The following is a 26,145-nucleotide window of genomic DNA, read 5'->3' on the forward strand; positions in this document are numbered from 1 at the left end:
CAGTAATCGAACCCTGACCTCCTGGTTCATGGGTCAACGCTCAACCACTGGGCCACGCTGGCTGGGCAGAGTAGGGGAAATCTTAAACAAGACGCAGAAACTTCTAAAAATTTGATGTATGTCATTATATTAGTATGATATTCTATGTTCTCCTTATCAAAGACCCCAATAAGAAAGTGAAAAGGTAAGCCACAGAATAGGAAAAAGTATTTGGAATGCATAACTGATAAAGAACTTCTATCTAGATTATATAAAGAACTAAAATTCATTACGGGAAAAGACATAAGACTTAATGGAAAAATAGCAAAAGATTTGAAATGGCACTTCACACACACAAAAAGGAATTCAAAATAACTAATATACATATTAAAAGATGCAAAACACAATTAGTCATCAGAAAAATGCAAATTAAAAGCTCAATGAGCTATCACTGCACATTCACCAGAATGACAATGCTGAACGTTGTCCACAGAGATGGACTCAGGATGAAGATCTTTTACTCTGAGCCAGCCTAACTGGCATTTGGAGGATCAGGTTCCATTCCAGGCATCACACAAGGACATTGATAAATTTCATCCTGCCACTAACTGGGTGCAGTTGGGTAAGCAATTTAAATGTTCAGAAATTGTAACATTTTCAATGTGAGGTGATGGATGTATTAACTAAACTCGTCACGGTAACCATTTTGCAATATATATCAAATCATTGTTGCCCGGCTGGCGTGGCTCAGTGGTTGATTGACCAGGAAGCCATGGCTTGATTCCTGGTAAGGGCACATACCTGTTTTTTGGGCTCGATCCCCAGTGGAGGCATGCAGGAGGCAACCGATCGATGACTCTCTCTCATCATTGATGTTTCTATCTCTTTCCTTCTCCCTTCCTCTCTCTGAAATCAATAAAAACATATATTTTTTTAAAAATCATTATGATACATACCTTAAATTTATGTGTTATACGTCAATTATATCTCAATAGGGCTGGAAAAAATTGAAAATAAATATTGTGAGCCTTATCTGTAAAAGGACAATGGTGGTGCCTTTTACATAGCAGTGTTGCAAGAATCAGGAAAATAGTAATTGAAAAGTCATTTTCTCTGTGTCTGATCCACAGTAGGCTCAATAATGGTAACTGCTAGAAAGACAACCAGAGTGGTGATGACTCAGGAAGCTCGGGTTCTTGAGAAAAGAACATATGTTTATATGGGGAAGAAAACAAACTTAGAGGGTTGCAACAGAGGCGGCGAAGGAGAACTCGTGGGTGGATGTTAGAGGGGCAAATAGGAAGAACTGCCCCACAATTTGAGCTGTCCATCAACAGGCTAGGCTTGCGAAATTCTGAGTTTTGATGCCTGGCAGTCTTTTGGGGGAGCTCCAAGGTCTTTGTCTTGGGAATATAGGAAGGTGGGAGTTGGGCCTCACAAAAGTCACCTTGCTTTCTGCCCTGAGGTTTGATTCTGCTGTGAATCCTGGTACCCACTCAGGATTTTACTCTCTTCCACTCAGGATCTTTCTCATCACTTCTCTAGTGACTTTCATCATATTTGGTTTGTTTTTTCATTTCTACCAAGATCCTCAGTAAGGTGTCTGTTTTAGATCACAAACCAGTACACGCAGAAACAAAACTGAAACAAAAATTTAAGAGACAATATTCACCTTTACTACATGTAAAAGTACACTCATATTTTGCTCTTTATTTTTTAAAGGTTGGTTACAGTCTACTAAATTTATTTCATAACTCACTAATGGTACTTAACCCACATTTGCTAAAACACTTATGAGCTCCCCAGCATCCCCCCGTCCCTCTCCTCCTAGCTTCTCTGAAACCCCCTCCACAGTTCCTTCTCTTTCCATCCCCCATGGCTCAGGTACAACCTCTCTCTCCTCACCAACAGTCTGAGGGGACCCTTCCAATGGTTTTATTCCCTTGAAGGGCCCCCAAGAACGCATTTTCCAGAAGATGGCGCCTGCAGTATGTTGTCCCTGACCAAAGTCACCAACAGAGGGCAGAGCGCCAGGACCACTGGGGAAGCCAGGTCTGTCTCTAGCCTGGCCTCTCCTTTATGGTAGATTCCCAGTGTGGCCCATTCATTATCTTTTTCGCCTACTCTTTGTACATCAGGCAATGCATATACAACACTTATCACAATGCCTCCCATGTAGTAAGCCTGTAAGGGACAGAACAGGCAGAGTCATTTAACACCCATTTGTTGGGCACCTACCATGTTCTAGGAGCTAGAAATTAAAGAAAAATCAAAATCAAAGACTTGACTCTTGCCCTCAAAGAGCTTGAACTCTTGATTGATAAATTGAAGACTAAAGTAGAGTATGGAATGAAAAACAACAGGCTCAGGAATATTTGGGACACAAAGTTAAGTGAAATCCAACTAGGTAAGGTTAAAAAAATCCAGATGAAAGCTCAGAATGGCATGTAAGTCTACCATTTGTGTAAAAGGGGGAGAGCGTTAATGTGTATTGGCTTGTATATGCATAAGGCACCCCTGAAAGGCTACCTGATGCGGGGCGGGGGGGCTGTTCAGCATGTACCCTTTTATACCTCTAGAATTCTGAACCGCCTAATTTTGAATGACCTAGTTATCCATTTACAAAAGAAAGAGAGTCAGGGAAAGCTTACTAGAAGTGATGCTTAAACAGGGTTGTGACTGTGAATTAGCTAGGTGGAGACGTGGCACCATATGGAGTCCTGGGGGCAGGTGAGGTGAGCGGTGGGGAAAGCTGAGGCCCCAGAGGTCAGCAGGGCCTGCCCCACGGGTGTGGGAAGGCCTGGGTGCTAAACCCAGAAGTCTTTTTTGTTTTGTTTTTATTGATTTTTTAGAGGGGGGGGGAAGAGATCAGTTTGTTGTTCCATTTATTTATGCATTCATTAGTTGATTCTTGTATGTGCCCTGACCAGAGATCAAACCAGCAGCCTTGGCATATTGGGACGATGCTCTAACCAACTGAGCTACCTGGGCAGGCTAAACCCAGGTGTCTTGACTTGGTCTTACAGAGGGTGGAGAGTCAAGAAGGGTTTTGAGCAAGGGAACCACAGAGAATACACTAGCGGCCAAGTGGAGTGTGGGGTGAAGGGAGCCAGGTAGGAGGGGAGTTTCGCAGGAGGCTGTGGAACCCTGGGGTGAGAGGCAATGAGTCTAATGGCTTAGCAGAGAGAGCAAAGGGATAAACTGGTGAATGAGTGACAGACATAGAAGATCGCATCTCAGGTATTTGCATCTGATTAGATGGGATGGGGGAGTGGGCAGGGAGAGGCAAGCCCACTGAGCTTCTTGGCCTCTCCTCTCCTGGATTCCTTGGTTCCTGTCTCCTCAGCTCTGATGCTACAGGTGATGAGTGGCCCACTTCACCCATTTCTGTGGTCTGCTAGAGAACAGGAAAATGAGAGGGGACAAGGGGACCCCAGAGTTGTCTCCCCTACCCCAGCTTCAGACATGGCGGGGGAGGGCAGGGAGTAGGATGGTTTTGATGCTATTTAAAAAAAATGTTTTTTATTGATTTCAGAGAAAGGAAGGGAGAGGGAGAGAGATAGAAACATCAATGATGAGAGAGTCATTGATCGGCTGCCTCCTGCACGCCTCCTACTGGGGATTGATTCAAGATCTCCTGGATTATAGGTCGATGCTCAACGCTGAGCCACACCAGCTGGGCGTTTTGATGCTATTTTGAACCCCACTTTGAACTCGGCTCCTGGATGAGTGCCCTGCCTCCTCCACCAGGACCAGGCATCTGTCTCCCTACACAGCACCAGATACAGAATAGATGGGGCCCAGGACAAAAGGAAAATGTGTAGGGACCCCTGTGCAAAAATTATTAAGAATTTCAAGACGGCTATAACAGAGTGTTAAAGCAAGCAGAGGGCCCTTCTAAGCAGGAGGCCCCATGTGACAGCTATGTGACAGTATTGGTGGAACACGCCCATGAAGCTGTTCTTGTTCCCAGGCTTCAAGCTCATAGGGAATCAAACAGGGTGGGGCAGAGGGCTCTGACTATCTTTCCTAGAGGCCCTGAGGTCATAGTAGCGTAATCAAACTCTGTCTAAGGCACCAAGATGCCTAGCAGACAAGACCCCACCCCTCCAGGCTGCAGGGGTGAGATCCAGGAGGTACCGGGGTGGGAGGGGCTGGGCTGTCTGATTCACTAGGAAGGATTTCTAGCTTCAGCCAGCTTCAGAAGCTGAGCCCTGAATTAGCCAGTCAGCTGTTCCCCTCTTCCCCTCTCCTCCTGCTAAGGTCTGGGAATCCCATTCTGAATGTAGAGTCCTCGTGGAAGAAAGGCGATAGACAATTTGAACCTGGAGAATTATTCAGATTGATGTAGGTTGACCAGGAAATCAGGAGCATTCCCCCTCTCTTCCTCCTTTTCCTGACTTGACATCATTTTACTGCTCAGGATCATTAGAGTTTCAGTTGTTCAGTTGTCTGCTTGGTGGCCTCACACCTCTGACCCTCCCTTTTCATGGCCTTTCTTCCTCCACCCCAGCCTGAGCTGCTGATGTTCTCCAAGTTCTCTTTTTAGTTTCTTCTCAGTTTGATCCATGCAGCCATCTTGAGCAGTGTCACCTACTTTTGAATTATCAGTGGTCACCTCTCATCCATTCTCAACAGGGCTCAAGGGAAGGGAGGAGAAGCCCAGGGAAATCTCTAGTCAGCTGGTGGAGAGGGCTTTCTAGTTGGTGACACCACCATTCATTTAGTCATCCCAGAAAGAAACTTGAAATCATCCTTGAAGTCCCCTGGCCATCCTCCAACATTCAATCAATCTCTAAACCCTGAAAATTTGACTTCCCAATTATCTTTCCAACTCATCACCTTCTCTCGGTTCTTAATCCACTTATCTGATTCAGTTCCTAATCTCCTCTGAGTGCCTGGATCCCAGTGATTCCACTTTCTCTGGGAACTGCCCTTCTCAGCTGGCCCTGAAAGTTATTAGGGAAAGGGATTCCTACCTCTCTGATTCCCGGGAAGCAATTAAGGTTCTGGTCAGATGATCGGGTGTTAGAGCACAATTGACGGACTGAAGACAGGATATCTGGAGAGAGCTATGTGGCTGGTCCCCTTAGGGTAAGCTCAGATGCTGAAAATATTCAAGTGTCATGAACAGGTTTACCAGAAAGCTCCCTGCACAAGAGGCTCTTTATAATCCCACTGAGCTGACTGAGGCTCATGAAATAAAGCAGCTAGAGAGGTAGGAATACAGCTTATGCATGAGTGGACAAGCATGGGCTTTCCTTCATCAAAACCAGCACAACTTCACCAATGAGCCAGCAACAGTGACAATCCTGAGCCCCTCATATAACACCAGACCTCAAGATAACCAGCCAGGTCAATGAGAGGACAGAGAGTTGTCACTGGAATCGGCACTTATTTAGGAATTGGATTTGTGTTCCTTGGCTGTCGTGTCCTTGCCAGCTATGGACTTATGGAATGTCTTCCAGCGAGCCATGGTATCCTAGACTATTCTATCTCCTAGAAGGTCTTCCCAGTAGAAATAAGCAAGACATTAAGTGTATGTGGATCCTGGAACAGAAAAACGCCACTAGTGGAAAAGCTAGGGAAATTCAAATAAAGTCTGGAGCTTAGTTAATAGCATTGTACCAATGCTAATTTCTTAGTTTTAATAAAAGTATCATGGTTATGTAAGATATTAACATTAGGAGAAGCTGGGTGAAAAGCATGTGGGAACGCTGAACTAGATTTACAACTCTGTAAATCTAAAATGATTTCAAAATGAAACTACTGAATTTTTAAAAAGAAGTAAGGCAAGGGGTTAATGTCAACAGGATTTGCTGATCTTGCCATGTGCCCATCAACATCATCAGAATAACGCACTAGCCTGGTAAAGCCCAGTTTGGTGCCAGCTAGGAGACACCGCTTTGCAAAGAAGAGGTGCTGTCAGAAGGCTGCCGGATGCGCTCTGATCAGATCCAGGAACAGCTGACAGGCCTTTCCTGTCAGCCCTCCCGGGATTCAACACACCCATTCAGCTGGATTAGGTAGCCCTCCTAGGGGGTCCCCTCATACTCCACACAGACCCTCTTTGAGTGTGTGTCTGTGGCTCCTTTAGACAGTAATTGCTCTGCTAACAAGGCCCAGAAATCAGTCTCTTTTTCATTGTACCCCAGCCCTTAGCAGGATCCAGCCTCCCTTCTGCTCTTCAGAGCCTATCTCTCCACTATTTAAATACCTTCTTAGACTTTGCATTGCCTTGAAGGTAAAGAAGAAAGTTCTTGCCTGGCCGGGGTGGCTCAGTGGTTGAGCATCGACCTAGGATCCGGGAGATCGAGGTTTGATTCCCCGTCAGGGCACATGCGCGGGTTGCTGGCTCGATCCCCAGCAGGGGGCGTGCAGGAGGCAGCCGATCAATGACTCTCTCATCATTGATGTTTCAACTCTCTCGCTCCCCCTTCCTCTCTCTGAAATCAATAAAGACATATTTTAAAAAATAAATAAAGGAGAGAGCTCTTACCTGAGCTCCAAGCAAAGTGCTTTAACACTTGATCCCCGTCTCCCTCTCCAGCCTCAAGGTTAACCACTTCCAGTTCTGCCCTCGCCCCACTGGCCTGCAACAGTTCAGGTCACCTTGTTCCTTGCCCCAAATGTCTGTCTGCCTGCTGTGTGTGTCTACACCACCTTCGGCTTTTCTTTCCCCATAGCAACACTTACTGATTTAATTATAAACTCTTTGTTCCATGTCTTCCCTGCTAAATTCCATGAAAATAGAAGCCACGTTAGTCTTGTTCACTTTTCTATCCCTGGTGCCCAGGGCACAAAAGACCTCGATCATATTAAATAAATCATGAAATCATGACTTTGCAAACTCTTTTTGTTATCAGGCCATCTGGGCTGATCTAAATGACTCGGAGGAGGACCACAAGATTGAACATGAGATGGGACAAAGAGCCTCCTGACTCCAGCCCTCAACCCCAACTACCCCGATGGAAACGCTGGTTCCTAGGATGAGGTGAAGGGGGAAACTGGGAGAAGCTCTAAGGAGGAGTAAGTGTCTCCTAAGCCTGCCCTCTGGGGTCTCAGGGTATTGCAGGCTTTTCAGACCCCACCACTCACAGGGCCAGCTGCTGAACTAGAAGATCAGAGTGTTTCCAAGTGGGCTCAACAGGGACCCAGCAGGCGGGGGAGGTAATGGCAGAAAAGAGTGGAAAGTGGGCTTGGGAAATGGATTCACGGTGCATGCAGCCAGGTCTCTTTACCTATTCTGTGACTGAGAGAAGGTGGAAGCTCATTGATTCTCGGGTGTCCCAGCACAGTTGGTTCTGGGTGAGGAGTGGGGCTGAGGAGGGACAGTCAGTCAGGGTGAGGGGCTCTGGTGCCATCAGTTTATCATACAAGTGCCTTTCTCCTTGAAGGGGTTCTTGTCCTCAGAGATGCCTTTGAGAAGAGGGTCGTTCCCTGCGTGGGCCTCCACATAACCCTTGATTTCCCTTCCTGTCTTGGAAATCTGCGAGAAAGCAAAGCAAAGTTCCAACCCTTGTTTATTGCTCAGGATCCATGACTTGGTCAGTCCCAAGAAAACAGGCTTTTGGGCAGGGCGGAGACAGTGGCCAGAGAGGAGGAAGGTGAAAGGGGCAGGCAGGTGTGAGAGGGGGTCAGTTCCTTGTCCAGAGCCACAAAACCTGACTTACCTGCAAGGGACGCTGCCTGGAGACAGGGCTGGACAGGCCCAGAGGCTCTCTGCTGTGCACCTCCATGAGTCAAACCCCAGCCTCCTTCCACATCCTACCCCATCCCAGAGGCACCTCCTCTCCTTCTGCTGTCCTGGGGAGGTGCCACCCCCCTTGTCCATCACTGCCTCCTCCGAGTCCCAGCTCCATGAGGAATAGGAGGGGATGGAGGGGATGGAGAAGAGGGAGCCGGGGAGGGAAGGGGAGACTCACCGGAGCCCTTGGGTTCCTCGCTTCCTTCTTCAGCTGCTCCACTTCCATCCTCAGTAGCTCCTTCTCGCTGAGCTCCTGGGCCATCCTGCCCGGACAGACCTGGTCCTGGACAGGATTTTGTGGCCTGGGTTGCAAATCCCCTGGGCTCCCCCAGCTCCCTCCTCTGCACTCTCTATACCTCTACTTTTACTCTCTTCCCCTCATGTCCCTCACCTCAGGCCCCTTATTGCTCACCCTATGTTCACTGCATGCTCCCCACCCCACCTCCATCATGAATCTAGCTCAAGAGAAGAGGATGCTCCCAATCTGATGGGGGAGGCACAATCTCTGTTCTCAGATAAGGGCCTGTCTATGGAGGAAACAGGACTCAGAGCTTGGGGAAAAGAGAGAAAAAGAGTTTCTTTCAGTGAAGGAGATTTAAGGAAATTCCAGGTCCTATCAGGGGAAAGGGAACACTAGTGGTTAAGAGAAGGGCTCTGGAGCCTGTTAGGCTCTAGCTCTGATCCCAGCTCTGCTGCTTCCAAGCTGTGTGGCCTTAGGCAAGTCACTCAACCTCCTTGAGTTTTAGTTTCCCCATTGGCAAAATGGGTATAATAATAGTATCTACCGTATACGAGTATTGCAAGTACTAAAAAATAATGCATTTAGAATATTTTAATACATTGCCTGGCACATAATGAACACAATACATTTCTTATTATTACTATTATCATCATCATTACACAGTTATCAGGAAGGCCTGTCAGGAGCCTAACCTCAATAATTCTAAGACTAGATCCCAGCCCAGTACAACCCCAGCCCCACTCACCTGCCAAGAAAGGGCGTGCACTTCAAGTCACTTGTGCCCGACCCAGGCAATATGGTGTTTGAGCCACCCAGCTTCTCATCAGCTGAAAGTCTTTGGATAAAGCAGATGGTCTGGAAGCCCAAATCTGATGCCTAAGCTGATCATAGGCTCAAGGTTCTAAGCCTATCCATCAGCCTGAGCCTCCAGGCTCTCACTGCCACCAGAACAGACCCCCTGCCCCCTGCATGAGCTGCACTCCTCTAGTGACCCCTCTGGCTTAGAGCCTATACCCCAGTTCTCACCCTCCAGCCCTCTCTTCCCCTCCCAATGAGGCAAGTCCTGGACCAGCTCCTAAGTTCCTTCACCCAAGAAGATTTCATGTTCCTGATTGGAGCCCCACTTTATAGGGTTCTCCCAACTCGCTCTTCATTCATTTGTTCAATAAAAATGTACTGCCAGGCCGGTGTTGCTCAGTGGTTGAGTGTCGACCCATGAACCAGGAGGTCACAATTCGATTCCCAGTCAGGGCACATGCCCGGGTCATGGGCTCCATCCCAGGTAGGGGGTGGCAGGAGGCAGCTGATCGGTGTTTCTTTCTAATCAATGTTTCTATCTCTTTGTCCCTCTCCTTTCCTCTCTCCGAAATCAATAAAAACATATTTTAAAAAAATTAAAAACTTAAAAAAAAAGTACTCACATAGGATGCTGTGTCAATTAGCACTTGGGGCCATGGCCACATCTAACACCCATGTCCATGCTTCTCTGCCTCCTTGCCTCCTGCTGAGCCCTGGATGTGGGTTGCCCTCAGCATAGGGCACATATCTTGATTTTTCTCTTGGTCTCCTCCCAGAACCACCCAAGATGACAGACACTGAGCTGCTGCTTGGTGCAGCTCAGTCCAATGACAAGGGGACCCTCTCGAGGAGCAGATGTTAAGGGGCCAATATGGTCAGTGAGGGATCCTCTTTTTCATCTGTCTCCAGGATGACATTGGGTGCTGGGCGGGGTGGGAGGAGTCCCAGGATCCATCCTAATTTCCCCAGATCCGGGATCTCTAAGAACCGGAGACCAGGACCGGCCCCTGGAGGTCATCTAGCCCAACTCCCCATTAATACAGGAAACAGAGCACCTACCTCCTGAGGCCGGCGCAGTGCTCTATCAACCGCTGCTTCCTAAGCCCGACCAGTTCATCTGGAACTTGAACCTGGTGCTTCTGAAAGTCAAGTCCTTCTTGTTGTCTAATCTGAGTCCCTCACATTACACTTGGTCCGTTTCACCTCCTCCTGCCTCATCGAGCATAATCCATGTACACAAGGTCTTCATCGCACAAAACTGCAGAGGCTTGAAAACACTGCCCAGGGACCTCTGTATCTTCCTGGTGTTCAGTGGGGCTCTGGCGGCTGCGTTGTCTGTTTCCCATTGTTGCTGCTCTGCCACCCTACAGGCCCGCAGCGTGACTGGTCTCCATATCCTCTCCACCCTCCACTCGCCTGTCCCTTGGTGACTCATCCCTGGGCTTCCCAAGGAAGCCCCCACCCTCTGCCTTTTCCTCCCCTTCCATGAGTGGAAAATCCATCTCCACGCCCCCCCCAGCAGGCCAACCCCCTTCCTCCACAATCTACCCCCCCAACAGTTTCCTCTCCAGGCCCAGGGAGCAATCACAGACGCCCCGACCTTGGCTTCCTCTGTTGGGAGGGATTGAGGGGCTGGGCCCCCAAAGGGGCCACTGGCTTTCCCCTTCCTCTGGGCAGGGGACAGAAGGGCGCAGGCCCAGGGAGCAGGGACTGACTTCCTCTTGTCCGGGAATGAGCATGCCTGACCTTTGCAAGCAGGTTTGTGTCTCTCACGAAGAGGAAACCAAAAGCAGTGAGAGAGAGGGAAGGCAGAGCGACCAATCAAGGGCAGGGTGAGGCACAAAACCAGTAGCTCCCCGGGGAGCCGGCAGAGGCTGGGGGCGATGGCGGAGTTGCAGCAGCTGCAGGAGTTTGAGATCCCCACGGGCCGCGAGGCTCTGCGGGGCAACCACACGGCCCTGCTGCGAGTCGCTGACTACTGCGAAGACAACTACGCGCAGGTAGGCAGATGGGCACAGGCCCCGACGCCCCAGCCCCTGGAGGGGCCCTGGGCAAGGCCAGCCCCAGGGCAAGGCCATGGGGACCATCCTGACAGGTGCTTGTCAGGGGCTTCAAGTGAGAAATCCTCCTGCCCCAGGCCTCAGCTTCCACCCAGTCTCCCAAACTGTAACCGTGACCCCATGCTACCCAAGCCCCCACTGGGCCTTTCTCTCCCAAAGCCTCAGACGCTATTCCACGCTGTTATCAGATGAACCCTAGGTTCGTCTCCTTCCCAGCCTCTCACTCAAATCCACAGGCCCAAAGGCTTGTCCTCACACAAATGTTGGTGCCATCATTTCATTTTTAGGCTGGCTCTAGGTGAGGACTTCCCACACATGGTAGTGAACTTGAGATGGACCAGGGAGAGCGGGAGAGCAGAGAGATGTCAGACTAGGCTGGGTTAAAGAGAGGGGGTCTGACACCGAGGCCAGGAGATGAACGTGACTGCAGAGACCAGGCTGCCAGCCAAGGGTGAAGATATAGCAGCATCTTATTTTTATTTATTTAAAATATTTTATTGACTTCAGAGAGAGGAAGGGAGAGGGAGAGAGAGAAATAGAAACATCAATGATGAGAGTCATTGATCGGCTGCCTCCTACCCGCCCCCCGACTGGGGACCGAGCCCACAACCCAGGGAATGTGCCCTGACCGGGAATCGAACCTCAATCTCCTGGATCCTAGGTACATGCTCAACTGCTGAGCCATGCTGGCCGGGCTATAGCAGCATTTTAGAGCAGTTTTCTAAATTGCTTGGTTGTGCCAGGACTGAGCATGTGGATTCCTGGGTCAAGGGAAGAGGAAGGAGAAAAACTTAATGACTGGACACCCCTGCTGTTTCTTTAATCCTAATGACCACCTTGTGAGACAATATCGTTTCTATTTCATAGATGAGCAAACAGCAGCGCAGGGAGGCAAGGTGACTTGGTTAAGGTCACATAGTTTGGAAACAGCAGCCTAGGCTGCCGAAGCTGAGCATCTGAAGCACCTGACATCTGAAGCTGAGCTCCCCACCTTCCTGCCTCCCTGACATGCTGTGTGACTTTAAGATAATTTACTTGCACTCTCTGTCCTCAGTTTGCTCTGCTCCCTGAAGAGCTACACACTAATCCTGTTACCCCTTGGGCAAAACTTCATTTTTCTAACCTGTTCAAACTGTCGCTTGATTACTGAGATGAGGCACAGGGGCATCCCAGATTAACAAGAGTGTTGAAAAAGAATAGTAAAAGGAGCAAGTGCTTATGGGAATGTGGCAGATTAAAGAGAGTCAATGATAAGAGCAGTGAAAATGCTCGGCCTCCTTACTTTGGGCCTCCTGTAGTCCCCACGCTAATCCTTCGAGGTGAGCACGACTCTCATTTCACAACCAGGAGGCTGAGGTTCAGAAGGTGAACTTGCTTTCCCAAGGTTTTCAAGCTAGTGGCAAAACCTGGATTCAAATGCATCTCTGACTCCAGAGTCCATCCAACAAAACTTTAGTTGAAAACACTACCCGGGGTGTAATTTCAGAATGCGTAAGCCAGCTCCCTTCTCCTGGCACTGGCAGGCCCGCTCCTCCTGATGATAAAGGGCGGAGGTGGTCCTTCCCATTCCTTCAATAACTTCTGCACATCTCAACACACTGTCAGGTGGGTTCTCATTTGCACACAGTGTGCACACGGGATTTGAAGACATAAAGACAAAAGTCCAATTTCCAAATCTGCCAACTACCAACTGTGGGACCTGTGGCAAGTTGCCCCTTGATTCTTTACACAGGTTAAGTGTGATCGTGTACTGGAGCATTTAGCCCAGTGCCTGCCCCTTGAGAAGGCCAAGATGACTGGCAGAGTGACTGTTATCATCATCATCACATGTAGATAACAAAAGTCAATTCTTTGGAGGTGGAACAGCCCTGGATTCGTGTTTCTTTCATGCAGAACACTAACTATCAGACCACACAACCAATGACCTTTTCTGGCATCTCTGAGGATTTTTGTCTGAAGGGCAAATGCCTGGGAAGGGTTTGGATGACTTCTCAGAACTGCTCTTTAACAAGGCCCCATTTCCAGGCCCCTTGTCCTCCCCCACCCCTCCATCCACCCCAAGCAGGTGTCAGGAAACCCATGGGGAATGGGGTCAACTGCAGAGTTCTCTGTCAGGGTCCAGGGGTTTTACAGGCAGGGTAATTTGCATGATAAATAAGCAGTCAGTCATGAAGATAGATCCCAAAACTTTGACCTCCAGGCCTAACTTGGCCTAAGACCAAAGGGTTAGTAGGCATACGGGCTTCTAGCCTCCCAGAGCTGGGCCCAAGCAGACATTTTTCTATTTAGACTGATGGAAAAAATCCACATGCCAGTCCCGGGAGGGAGCCGTACAGGAGAGTTGAGCTAAGAAATCTGGGTGGAGACCAAAGAGGTAGTCACTGATCTATTTGGGCCTTCATTTCCTCACTTATTAAAGGAAGGTCTTGAACTAGAACAAGACCTGATATCCTTTCTGGTTTTAACACCCTGGGTTGGTCTGGCCAGTGTGGCTCAGTTAGCTGGAGAGTCATCCAGTACCCTGAGAGGTCGGGGGTTTGATTCCTGGTCAGGACACATACCCAGGTTTCAGGTTTTTCTCTGTCTCTCTCTCTAAAAAAAAAAAAATCAATAAAAAAATCCTGGGTCGATTGTTTGCTTTTCCAAGGCACTTGGTTATATATGCGAACAAAATGTAAATTGCCTCAAATAAGCATCCTAACTGGTGTTGGAACAGAAAGGCAGGGAGGGACTCCTGAGACGAGTCACAGGAGGGGCAGCTCAGAAGGTTCTGGGTCTGCCCTTTGGCTCCAGCCTAACTCAAGCTACATTGAAGTCCCCCAGATCTCTCTGAGCACCCTGCTCTGATAGGTTCCAGGTCTGTTCTCCACTGGCTGGCTTTGAGGAGCACCTGAGTGCAGCCTTGTCTGCCCTGGACTTACCTCCCCACCCCCACAAAGGTACAGGCTAGAGTTCAGCAACTCCATGACCCAACCAGAGATGAGGAAGCTGCCTGGGGAATCAAATGACCAGAGTTTTGCTCCAACCCTCACAGTCTGATCTGGGGCTGAAAAAAATCCCTCTTCTGTCTTAAGCCACTCCCTACCCACCCCTTTACCACTGGCTGGCAGTGTGACCCTGCCTAGCCCTTGGCACAGTGCCTGGCATGCAGTGGGAAGATGCCCAGCAAGTATTTGGGTTTACATTAAATCCACTAATTAACTCAAGTGCATATTTATTATAGTTTGTGTCGGGGACACTATACCAGTATGAGATTGAGAATAAAACAAGCAAGCTCCTTGCCTTCACTGTGCTTACATTTTAGTGTGTGTGGTAGATAATAAAGTAAAGAGATAAGTAATTGCTGATAGCGTTAAGTGCTTTAAAGAAAAGACAATAGAGTAATTGCTAGCAGATACTGAAGTGGGCTAGGGAAAACCATAGGGTGGTGAGGAAAGGTGTCTCTGAGGAGCTGAGACTTAATAAGATTTCTTGAAAAAAGTAAAAGTGCAAAGGCCCTGAGGTAGAAACAACCTTAGCTTGATCAGGGAACAGAAATCCAATGGCCAATGTGGTTGGAGGGGAGTGAGAGAGTGGGTGATAGGGGATGAGAGTGAAAACAGGACCCAGTCTTGTGGGGTCCATATAAGCCATGGTTAGTAGTTTGGATTTCATTTCCCATGTATGGGGAACTATTCGAAGGAATGAATGAGGTCACTATCTTTGGGTATCAGTTTCCTTTTCTACAAAATGGACCAAATCATTGTTCCCTAAACACCCGACTGCAGAGTGGAGTTAAAGAAAAAGCACAAGAGTCACCTGGGGAGCTTTTAAAGGCACAAACTCATCAGTCTCACTCCCTGTGGGATTCTGATTAGAAGGTCTAAGATGAGGGCCTGATGTTGCTTGGTTGGTTTTAAGTTTGAGATCTCCTCCAACCAGTATTGGCCTCCTCTCTCCTTTCTACTATTTACCCATTACCTTCCCCAAGCCTCAAGAAGGTGGTAGGGTTAATCCTCAGCTTGACTATTTGAAGAGGTGTATCTTTCCCTTCCCTTGCCCCCATTCCCCTGGGGCTACAGATTTGCTTTCCTGATGTCCCCTGAGTCCCTCTAATTGCAACAACATTCTTATGAAAAATACTTCAAACATCTAAGGGTTGTTGCTTTTCCCAATTCAACCCCCACCTCCCCTATACCCTCTCCCATCCCACCTGTCCAGCAAAGGATCAGTGGAATGTGCTGGCCTCAGACCAAGACTTTCTATATTTCAGGCCACAGACAAGCGGAAGGCCCTGGAAGAGACCAGGGCCTTTACCACCCAGGCCCTGGCCAGCGTGGCCTACCAAGTGGGCAACCTGGCCGGGAACACTTTGCGCATGTTGGACCTGCAGGCAGTCGCTCTGCGAGAGGTGGAAGCTCGTGTGAGCACACTGGGCCAGGTAAGGAATGTGCGAAGGCTTCTTGCATAAAGCCCCCAACTCTTCAGCTCCACTTGGGCATTTTCTCCAGTAAAACTTCTTTTCTGCCTTTTTCCACACCCAAATGCCTGACCCCACCACGAAAACTTACTAAGATTCCCAAGCATCTTGGTACCTGTGTCAGTGCTGGGCCTTGCCGCCCCATCAGACTAGGTACTCCCTGAAGACAGAGCTCGCTCTTTCTCGGAATTCTATCCTGTGCTAGAAAGTAGACTAATCACGGCGGCTGCATAGTCCAGGAAAGAGGCAAAGTGGACCTTGTTTCCATCTCAACACAATGACTTAATAAAATGTCCTAGACCCAGAGTGCTTGCTTGGCAAGGTCATCTTCAGCCCTGGAAGCACTGCTACCACCATAGTGTCCCCCACCCACCTATTACACACACCCTCCTCCTTCCTTCCTGGATCCTTGGCTGGGGAATAATTGCCCCATTAACCACACGCACAGATCCAGCCACACACCGGCCGGGCCTGCGCGGCAGCCCCATGCCCAGTGTGGGTGTGTCTTCCTCTCATCCCAGCAGATGGGAGTTCCTACCCTCTCAGTGCTGGAGGTTTCTCCACAGAACATCCCAGGAGGAAATTATTCGCTTATTTGTCCCTCAAAAGGGAGAGCTGACCCTGCCACAATTCTCAGCCACTTCTTTCCTCCCAGCCCCAAGCCAGCCCGGTGCTTCAGTCTCTCCCAGACATCCCCAGGGATGCCGTTTTCTCTTTGCCTCTGGTTCCTGCTCAGCTAAGAATAACTACTATTCTCTTCCACCAGGAAGTTGCTCCAAAGTGGCTCCATCTTCCCCTGGCAACACTCTTGCCAAATGCTGTGTGGCTTTGGGGACAAAACTCACTCCTTCTCGACCTCATTGCCTCCCACGGTCCTACACCCACCCGTCTCTCGCCTCTTCTTCCATTAAGGGGAAGGTCCTATATAGAGCCCCCTTCACTGTCCCCTCAAATCCTGTCACACAGATGGTGAACATGCATATGGAGAAGGTGGCCCGAAGGGAAATAGGCACTTTAGCCACTGTCCAGCGGCTGCCCCCTAGCCAGAAAATCATCGCCCCCGAGAGCCTACCTCCCCTCACGCCCTACTTCAGGAAACCCCTCAACTTTGGCTGCCTGGATGACATTGGCCATGGGATCAAGGTAAGGACAGGGGCCCCTCCTCTCTCTCCACAACCGCGTCTTCTGCCTCATGGCTCCCTTCTCTCCAGGCCCCCAGTCTTCTTGCATACCCATGTTCTTGCCCCCACTCCTTGAAGGCACAACCCTAAGGAGGAGACCCTCTTCAAAAATCCTTCAGGACACCCCCCCCCAGAACTGGCCTTTATGCTCTCCTCAAATGATCTGCTGAGAGTGACATTTGAGCAGTGGGTACTGTGTGTGTGAAGGGCAAGAGGAAGGCAGGTTGTCAGGGTGTGCATGAGAACAGCTCCCCAACCACATGAGAACAGCAACTTCCTCTGTCTGGAGGTTTGAGGTCATCTCACTGAGAAGTCACCCCAGAGCTACTGCTGGGTGGGAAGGGGCAGGGAGGCAGCCACTCAAAAGGGACATAAGACAAGGGAGCAAGACTAGCATTTTCTTCTCTGCCCATCCCGAGAGGGGGGAGAGGACGACACCCCTATCCCATTTTATCAATTCCTGTCCCCAAACTCCAATATTCCAGGCCAGATTAAAGCTCCTCTGTACCTGAGTGACCCATCCCCCCATATCCTTACCATACCTCTTCCAAAAAGGGGGAAACTAAATTCCCTCCTTCAGTCACCAGGGCTCCCCACAGTAAGTTCTTTCTACTGTCTTTCTACTTAAATGCTTTCTGACTCAGCTCAAATCCCTGTTTTGTCCCTATCGATGTAGAGCAGAGAGCCATTCCCTGCGTACCTACTCTCGGGGGGACCGTCATAACAGGGGTGCTCTCCTGCACGTGGGTTTGCACTTTGTCACCGGCACACCCCACTCTAAATGCCCTGCTCGCCCTGCGCTGCACTCAGAGCCAGGTCCACAGGCCTGCCGCGGGCGGGCGGCACGTTTCTAAGTGCGATGGTCCCCTCCCTTCCCACGCCTTCCTCCGCCCACGCTGGGGTTGGGGTCTCTGAGAGCGAGGGACCGGGAAGGGGTGAGAGCGTGGCCCCCGCAGGCGCTGAGGCCACGCAGGGGAAGTGCCCTCAGACCGTCTGTGCTCTGGTTTCCGTGGGGCCCGCGGCGGGCCGGGAAGTGGAAGTGGGAACTTGCTGTGCCCGGGCCCTGCCTCCCGGCTCTTGTCCGCCCGCCCCCATTTCCTCTGTGGGGTGAGGGGGCTGGGGGGGGCGGGGACGGTGTCAGCCCAGCCCCCCGCTCTACCGCAGGATCTGAGCACGCAGCTGTCGAGGACCGGGACCCTGTCTCGCAAGAGCATCAAGGCGCCCGCCACACCCGCCGCTGCGACTCTGGGGTGAGGCTCGCTGACGCCCAGACCAGCCTCGCGGGACCCCGAGACTGCTCCCCCACCCTCGCCTCCGCCAGGCGCCAAACTTCCTCCTCTGCCAGCTGCCCCTCCTCCCCGCACCTGACCGCTGCTCGCTGAAGCCGCCCCCCCACCCCCCGCACTGACGACACCCTGCCCCCCCCCCAGGAGGGCTCCCCGGATCCCCGAGCCGGTGCAGCCCCCGGTGGTACCCGACGGCAAGCTCTCCGCCGCCTCCTCTGCCTCTTCACTGGCCTCGGCCGGGTGAGCCCCACGAGCCCAAGCTGGGAGTGGCCGTGGGTGGGGGGCCGGGGGGGGCCTCCTGCCAGCCGTCGCGCCTACTACTGAGGACGACAGGGCGGGGCTTACAATCGAGGGGCAAGGCCGGTTGGGGATGCCCGGCTGGGGAAGGTGTTCCCCAAAGCAAACGACCCTGCTTTCTCTGAGGTCCAGCAGTGCGGAAGGTGCTGGTGGGACCCCCACGACCAAGGGGCAGGCCGCCCCCGCGCCCCCGCCTGCCCCCAGCTCCATGGCCCCACCTCCTCCGCCCGCCCCGGGCGTCGGCCCGCCGCCCCCTGCGCCGCAGGCGCTGTCCCCGCCCCCGCCAGGTAAGGAGCTCCGCCCTCCCCTCCGAGCCTGAGCGTGGGGTCCCTCTCACCTCCCCAGGCTGCTCCCCACCCGCTTGGATCTCACCCGGCGCACCTCAGTGAACGCTTTGTCCAAAGCGAGGGTAGCAGGAGACCGGCGGCGGAGGAAGCGAACTAACTTAGCGCCTACTTTAGACCAGGCCTTGGATTCGAAGGCTCACCCGTTTTCTCACTTAAATTTAGCCCTAAGAGGATCTTCACACCCCCATTTAACAGATGAGGCTGAGGATGAGGGGTTGGGTGACTTGCCCAACAGCCACCCAGTGTAGCGGCAGAGTCTGACTACACTACATTGTCCGAAGGTTGTGTTCAGGGAGCACCTACTCTGCCCTGGAGGCAGTGTGGGAAGGCCAGGATGGGCAGGACTGGAGGATTCCACAAAGCAGGCAGATCCTGGTGCCCTCCTCTTGAACAGGAGTTTCCTTTCTGCTTTCCTTCTCAGCCCTAGAGCTGCCCCCACCACTGGACCTGCCCCCACCGCTGGACCTGCCCCCTCCTCCAATCCTGGACATAAACGAACTGGAAATGCCCCCTCCACCTCCACCAGGCTTTGGGCCGGAAGAGCCTAGCTGGGTCCCTGCTTCATACTTAGAGAAAGGTACCTGACTACTGGGACTGAAGGAAACCAGATTCCAACATCAGGGTGTCCCCCCCCCCCCCATCCTTTTACTCCAGAGGCAATCTGGGCCTATTGTCCTCCCCCCGTCCCTACCCATTTTCTGATGAACTGAGCAAATGTTTATCCAGTTGTCTAAAACCAAGCTGGGAAGAGAGCTGCCGGCCTGGTATTATTAACTGAGCTGGGGAAGGGTCCCCGGGGCTAGGAGAAAGTACCTCCTGCCTCCCTAGAATCATGGGCCCCTGGACCCCCATGGCTGGGCAGGAGGCACTTCTCACGGCACCCTCTCTTCCTGCCCTGCAGTGGTGACACTGTACCCATACACTGGCCAGAAGGACAACGAGCTCTCCTTCTCTGAGGGGACTGTCATCTGCATCACTCGCCGCTACTCCGATGGCTGGTGTGAGGGTGTCAGCTCAGAGGGGACTGGATTCTTCCCAGGTAACTACGTGGAGCCCAGCTGCTGACAGCCAGCCTGAGGCTCTCTGGGCTGCTGACTAGAGGCTCTTCTCTGAGTGAACCTCAAGCCCCAGGCCAAAGCAAGCTCCAAGGTCAAGCAAGGCTGGACTAGAGGAAGTGCCCAGATGCCTGCTGCAGACAGGAAAGAACTGGAAGACAAGGAGTCTGGTGATCTTGTCCACAGAGGACCCTAAGTCCACTGAGGGTGGGGTCTCCAGCTGCAAGTGCCAACTTTGAATAAAACTCTGTTGAACTCCTGATGATTGCCCTGCAGGGCTGGGGGGCCAAAGGAGGGACTGAAAGGCATTTTGAGTCTAAGGCTCCTGCTAATTATTGAGGCCCCTCTGCCTGTTCCTAGCAGCATCTCTTCCATCTCTTCCACCCTCATTACATGCCCTCATAATGGACCTCTTGGTGCCCCCTGCACAGATGGGCCCCACCCCGTTCTTTTGCCTGTTGTTGGTTCAGCCTTGGTTCCTCAAGCTGGCACTCTGCCAAGGGTGGGGACCAACTCCCTCACTTAAATGGGGCTTCCTGAGAACAGAGACCACCTCACCCCTCAGATTGCGGCGCCAGAGATCTCAGTCACCTCTTCCCCCTTCACCTGCTTTATAGCTCTGCTCTGGGACACCAGAGCGAGGAGGGGCTTGGGTTTCGCTGGCTCTGCTTTAAAACATCATGGCTTTCTGTTCCATACGGAAGTAGGGGGGCGCAGAGGGCCAAGCCCACGAGGGCGACTTTGGTGAAGTCCCTGGTCTTGCTGCATAGACGAGGCTGGGGTCGGAGGAGACACCGTGGCACCGCTGCGAGGTCCCTGGCTGGCCCGACCCGAGTCGGACAGTGTGCTACCTCGTCCCACCACCAGGAGGCGACGGTTCACTCTGGCTTTTCTTCCTTTGGGGTTGCTGGACGGGTGGGGGGGAGGAAGGGATGTAGTGTGGGCTCGCGGCAGGTGAAGCAAGATCCAGGCCTGGGGCTGTCGGCGGAGAGCTCCATCTCTCTCCTCTGGGTGTCCGATGTGGGAGGACTTCTCCTTGACCTAAGCCTGGGAGAGGGGAGGTTACGCGACCTGGGCAGCAGTTAAAAGTTCTCTCGCCCGCAAGGGAACCCCTTCCTCCCAGGTCGGAGGAGGAGGTGTGTGGAAACGCTGCCGCCTTCCCAGGTATGTGCACCACCCGAGCTGGGCTAGACTCCAGGATTTGACTACTTGCCGTGGATCTGAGGGAGGCAGCGGAGCTGGTTTAACTGCATAGATAGGGATGGCTCCGAACAACCTCCTTCAGGTCCCGAATGGACGGGCCTGGAATTCTAGAAATTCCCGGAGGCGGACATCCCAAAGCGAAAGGGGAAAGGGAGTTATAAAACTAGATGGTCATTCCCGGCCTCCCCTCCCCCACCTCGGCGGGCGCCCCCTGCAGACAGCCGGCTCAGCACGCCTTCAGCACTTGCTGCAGATGCAGGCGCACGTCGGTGGCGGTCTCCCAGGGCACCACGCTGGCCCGGAACGAGCTGGGCTCGGCCTTCTGCGCCTCCTGGATAAGGCGGTGCATGGGGTAGCCGCGGCGCGGGAACGCCACGTCGCCGCTGGCCAGCAGCCCCATGGGGCAGAAGTCGTTGGCGCCGTCGCCCACGTAGAAAAGGCGCTCGAAGTGCACGCCGTCCTGGGCGCGCTCCCGCAGGTAGTCGCCGAGCACTTTGTGTTTGCACATGTTGGCGGGGCAGCGCGCGCAGCTGTGCGTGTGGAAGGGCCGCAGCGTCAGCAGCCCCCGCGCGTCGGGCGCCGCCGGGTTGCTGAGGATGCGGCGGAACAGGCCGAGGTGGCCGGCGGCGCGCAGCGCGCTCTCCACGCCGAAGGTGTTGGCGTCCGAGATGAGAATCACCTCGAAGCAGGAGCCCTGCTTGGCCACAAACTGCAGCAGGTCGCCCATGCCGGGCGACAGGGGGATGGCCTCGTAGACGGCGCGCAGGTCCCGCGGCCGCACGCCCTGCTCGCCCAGGTGCTTGAAGACCCGCTGCATGTACTCGTTGTAGAAGCCCTCGCGGTAGGTGGCCCGCAGGCTCTCGGGCAGCCGCTGGCCCGGCGCCGCGCGCACTATCGAGTCGTCGCTGTTTTCGTCCACGATCGTCTCGTCAAAGTCGAAGGTGAGGAGGAAGCGCGGCGCGCCCGGCACAGCCATCCTGCCGTCCTGGGAGCAGGGGGGGGAAGAGCAGCAGCAGGAGGAGGGAGCAAGCGAGAGCGGGCGCGGCGGGCGCCGCCCCGGGAGAGGCTGGTTAGCGGGCCTCGGCCAGAGGCGCTGGCACGTCCAGGACCTGGGAGGACCCAAGGCTGGTCAGCTGCGGGAGCGCCCGACGCCGCGGCCCCACCCCAGCTCCACGCCCACCCCCTTGGCGCCTCTGCGCTCCCAGCGCTGGGGTTTATCCTGAGGACCGTCCTCTTGAGCCCAGAGGGGCTCCCTTGACACCCGTTTCTGCTACTTTCATCCGGGGCCATTGGGACTTAGCGTGGTCATCTTAAAAGAGGGAAGAGCAGCTTCCAAGGGGACGCCCTTCAGGGACGGTTCTGGGCTAGACCTTCTCGAGACTTCTACTGACCCCAGTTGTTGGCGTGGATAACGGGAGGGTGGAGGGGATTCCTCACTCCCTCTTCCCTAACAAACATAGGGAAACCAGCCATCCACTGGATGGTCACAGCCTCCACAACCCCCTTCTGGGCCTCGGGCTGGCTGTGGCAGACGGTAAGGAGCTTGGCTCCAGGGCAGACGTGTTGGCACCGTCCAAAGCATATGGCCAAAGAGTGCCAGACCTCAGGCCTGGAGAGTAGGTGCTGGGCCTCCGCACTGGCCAGAAAACTGGATCTTAGCTCTCAGAATAACCCGATAGGTAGACTGACTGCTCAAGACCCAGGCAGGCTCTCTGGGAGCTGCTTCCAGCCACATGGGTCTGGGCAGGAGTCCAGGGATGGGACTCAGCTTTTCTGGGGAGTTTTAGGGCCCTGTTCTGATAGCTCATCACAAGTCACTTGCCAGTTCCCCAGAAGGACCGTGTCAGCAGGTGGGGTTCGTGCCAGAGTCCGAAGCAAGCGGGTAGCAGAAGCAATGGGGCTTGGGGAGGTAGGAGCCCCCCACGCCAGGCCACGACATACCTGGGAGACAGGCAAGGGAGAGGAAAGAGAGCAGCAGTGGCTGAAAAGGTGGAGAAGGTAGCGGGGGACATGGCACCAGTGGGGAAGGAGGGGACTGGGGGAAGTAATGATGGGGGAGCATGGAAACAGGCTGGACAGGAAGAGAGTGGGAGTGGAGCTCCAGGAAGCGGAGACCTTGGGTCGGAGTCATGTTGACAGGGGACATGGGAGAGAATGGGGACAACAGGGCAAGGGTGAAGGGACAAAGAAATTCAAGCAAAAGGAGGCAGAAGCCCTCAGCAGCCAGTCCCTGCGGCCTGTGCCTGCCAGCGGGTGGGTGGACGGAGAGGCAGAGTGAGCAGGTCATGCACAGCCCCGGAATCCCACTGCACTGCCTCCCCCAGCCATGAGCCCCGATGAAACCACTCCTCTTTTTGGAGTCTTCCTAACTCCCTGATATCTCTGTGATGTTTATGGCCTGGCACACCTCGTGAAACAGAAGTCCAGGCTCCTAATTTCAGAGGTGGGATCTGAACCTGGCTATCTGCCTCCCGAATAGAACTGTCCTTTTGGCCTCACCCTAGAGTCACCCACTGCTCTCAGCAATATCCACCTGGGAGTCTCAGTGGCCCAGGGTCTCTAGAGTTGAGGATGTAAAACATCAGGACCCCTCAACTGGGATGGAAGCTTCTAGGGGTTAGTGGAGGCCCAGCAGAGGTGAGGGCAAGCCTGAAAGGGGCTAGATAGGGTCCCTCCCACCCCATGATGGAAACATGGAGGCTGAGGCCTCATCCTGAGACACCCTAGAGGGACCCACTTACCCTAGACAGGCACCGGAGGCCAGCAACTGGAAAACACCCGCTCATTGTTGGTATGTCACACTGAGAGCCACCTATAGGGACTGTTGGTCTCTAGCCGTCGTCCAGAGCTCCTGACAACCACACAAGTTCCGTTTGAGGGTCCCCAGTCAGCTGGCTTTGTTTCCACCACTAATGCTACCAGGCCTTATCCCCTCTGCAGAGCCCCAGGAACTATTCCCAGGAACTCAGTAAAAACAACCCTTCAGATGGGCTGAGTGCTTAAGACCACAAAGCCCTTGCTAGGCATCCTCTTAGCAATCCACTAGGATGCTGGAGAGGTTGTAGATGATATAATTAGAGACCCAGGAGTTAACCGACTTGCTCACAGGTCACTCACTCTAAATGGCAGAGAGAGATTTCAAAACCAGATCTGAGCCCTGGTGGGTGTGGCTCAGTGGTTAGTGTTGGCCCGGCACACTGAAGGGCCCCGGGTTCAATTCCCTGTCAAGGGCACGTACCTGGGTTGCAGGTTCCATCCCTTGCCCTAGTCTGAGTGAGTGCTGGAGGCAACCAATCAATGTGTCTCTCTCACATTGATGTTTCTCTCTCTCTTTCACTCCCCCCTCCCACCCTTCCACTCTCTCTAAAAGTCAATGGGAAAAATATCCTCAGGTGAAGATTAACAACAAAAAAACCAGATCTGAGTCTGAGACCAGTGCTTTTTTCTCTGGTTTGATGGTTGCCCCTTTCTGTGTACAGTACAACAGTTTACAAATCACCTTCATTCATATTCTCTCACTGCTCATCACAGTTTCATGAATTCAGCAGATGAGAAGGACTCAGAGAGGTTAGATTACTTGCCCATGGCCATGCTGTGCCCATGGGGCAGAGCCTGGATCATGAGCACCTGGCCACAGCCTTGCCTGCCCTCTGTCCTCACAAGGGTAGGGGATGACCAGGCTCATTGTACCACAGCTGGGAGCCCAGACCCCTGAGCACCAAAGGTGATCTGGGACTGGAGTATCAGATTGACATTTCTGCTGGACTTTGCTATGTGGCTTTGGGGACAGGATTTGGCTTTGTGGGACCTTCACCAATGCAGCAGCTACAGAGGATACCACCTACAGCTCCCAATGACCCCCTCCACCTTAGGGTTGAATAGAAGACCAGAAGCAGCTGGGACAGATCTGCAAACACATTGAGAGCCAGGAAGACTAGACAAGGAAAGGAACAAAGGTCTAGCTGGCTGCTGCCCTCTGGTGTTGACAGTGGGTGACACTGGAAACACCCCTGATTTTGTCAAGGTGACTCTCCAGACCATCCTGGGATAGCAGAGAGAAGCTATTGCTACCAAGTCAGAGAGTGGGACATCCCAGGAGCAGGGCACAGGTCAGAGGGAGGGGTTCTATCACCTTGCACCTTCAGGTACCCCATCCCTCTCCACTTCGACCACACATGCAGGATGGGATGTGGGTCTCAGCCTTTGCGTTAAGAATTTTTAATCTAGGAATTGGGAGAGGTCACCAAAGCTAAATGGAGCAGTGGGCAAAAGAGGGAGGGGGTCGGGAGAGAAGACAAGGTGAAGATGATGGGAGAGAAAGGGAGGGAGGTATAGCAGTGAGGAAATGACAGACTTTAGAGGGTGGCAGGGCTGTCCCTACCCTTATCCAGAGGGAGTTCCAGCCTTCCAGAATCCTGGCTGATAACACACAACCCTCCTGGGGCCAGGAGAAAGGTTGGGGGATGCAGCTCCCATTGTAAAAGCAACCAGGAACATACATGTGCTGAAACATGCCATGCACGTGGGGAATTGAGGGATTAGATATGAAAGGAAACAGAGGGTCTACAGAAGCCACCCAGAGACCAAATTTTATCCCCTAGAAAAGGGTCTCCTTACTTTGCCTTTGTTTCTTTTTCTTTTTCTAATTTGGTGGAACATCCTACTAATTTATAATCATCCTCAAAACGTCTAATTTCTTGCCCGGCCAGTGTGGCTCAGTGGTTGAGCGTCAGTCAACCCATGCACCAAGAAGTCGTGGGTTTGATTCCTGGTCAGGGCACATTCCCAGGTTTCCTGCTCAGTCCCCACTAGGGGGCGTGCAGGAGGCAGCTGATGGATAGTGTTTCTGTCTCTAACAGTCAATAAAAACATTAAAAAAAACCAAACGTCTCATTTCTCATAGCAAAAGACATAGCTACTTTTTTTTGCATATACTCTTAATAGTATTTAGGGAAATCAGTTAAATGTTATTATTTGGTAAGTTGTCCTTGTTTCTTTTAGTCCCCATAGCAGAAAGCCAGGCATTCTGGGTTTCTTCCCCTGGAAACATAGACACCTCACCCCCCACTAGCCAGGTCCCACAGTGGTCAGAGGGACCCCAGGCCCCACTGGAATCTGGCTCCCCTGATGTTCAGAGAAGTTACTCACCTCTAGTAGTTTTGTCCTGAATGATCAAATCATTTTGTGTTACCCAAAAGAGTTCCTCAGATAAACGGGGGGTAGGATCTGAGCTTCTCCAGCAGGCCTGAGCAAAGAGAAAAGTTTCTTTGGGGTGAGGGGAAGTCCATAACTAGTCCCAGCTAAAAGCTGTGCCTGTCCCTCCCCCCATTCCACATGGCATCGCCAGATTCCTCCCCAATTCCCCCTACTTTTTACACAAATGTTCTTAGATGACATCTGTGGGAATGGGTGGGAGCATCCCCTGGGGATAGGGGAGGGAAACAGGCCCCTTTTGGGCATAGCCCCTAAATTTGAAATTCCCCTCTTAATGG

At 52.4% G+C, this 26,145-nt stretch overlaps 3 protein-coding genes across 6 annotated transcripts; 1 reads left to right on the plus strand and 2 right to left on the minus strand.

The window, feature by feature from the left end:
- Positions 1 to 7,328: 7,328 nt before the first annotated feature.
- On the minus strand, positions 7,329 to 8,058 carry GNGT2 (G protein subunit gamma transducin 2). The gene is made up of 2 exons (XM_016215596.2): positions 7,905 to 8,058; positions 7,329 to 7,468 (listed from the first exon to the last, which is right to left on the minus strand). The coding sequence occupies exons 1-2, from the start codon at positions 7,986 to 7,988 to the stop codon at positions 7,343 to 7,345; spliced, it is 210 nt and encodes a 69-aa protein (XP_016071082.1). The 5' UTR covers positions 7,989 to 8,058; the 3' UTR covers positions 7,329 to 7,342.
- A 2,590-nt stretch (positions 8,059 to 10,648) lies between these two features.
- ABI3 (ABI family member 3) lies at positions 10,649 to 19,710 on the plus strand. Of its 4 annotated transcripts, none has more exons than XM_087825628.1 (8): positions 10,649 to 10,765; positions 15,078 to 15,245; positions 16,251 to 16,427; positions 17,630 to 17,715; positions 17,896 to 17,991; positions 18,181 to 18,347; positions 18,817 to 18,972; positions 19,297 to 19,710. In XM_087825628.1, exons 1-8 carry the CDS (start codon positions 10,649 to 10,651, stop codon positions 19,458 to 19,460), a joined length of 1,131 nt encoding a protein of 376 aa, XP_087681754.1. In that variant the 3' UTR covers positions 19,461 to 19,710. The 4 variants fall into 4 exon arrangements, with proteins under 4 accessions (XP_087681754.1, XP_087681755.1, XP_087681756.1 ...); XM_087825629.1 differs by having other exon boundaries at positions 18,181 to 18,335; XM_087825630.1 differs by having other exon boundaries at positions 15,078 to 15,227.
- A 750-nt stretch (positions 19,711 to 20,460) lies between these two features.
- PHOSPHO1 (phosphoethanolamine/phosphocholine phosphatase 1) lies at positions 20,461 to 25,892 on the minus strand. Its single transcript, XM_016215595.2, has 3 exons — positions 25,802 to 25,892; positions 23,395 to 23,504; positions 20,461 to 21,638 (listed from the first exon to the last, which is right to left on the minus strand). Exons 2-3 carry the CDS (start codon positions 23,437 to 23,439, stop codon positions 20,880 to 20,882), a joined length of 804 nt encoding a protein of 267 aa, XP_016071081.1. The 5' UTR covers positions 23,440 to 23,504; positions 25,802 to 25,892; the 3' UTR covers positions 20,461 to 20,879.
- Positions 25,893 to 26,145: the final 253 nt, after the last annotated feature.

Source organism: Miniopterus natalensis, chromosome 17 (genome assembly GCF_054644295.1).
Source record: "Miniopterus natalensis isolate mMinNat1 chromosome 17, mMinNat1.hap1, whole genome shotgun sequence".
NCBI lineage: Eukaryota > Metazoa > Chordata > Mammalia > Chiroptera > Miniopteridae > Miniopterus > Miniopterus natalensis.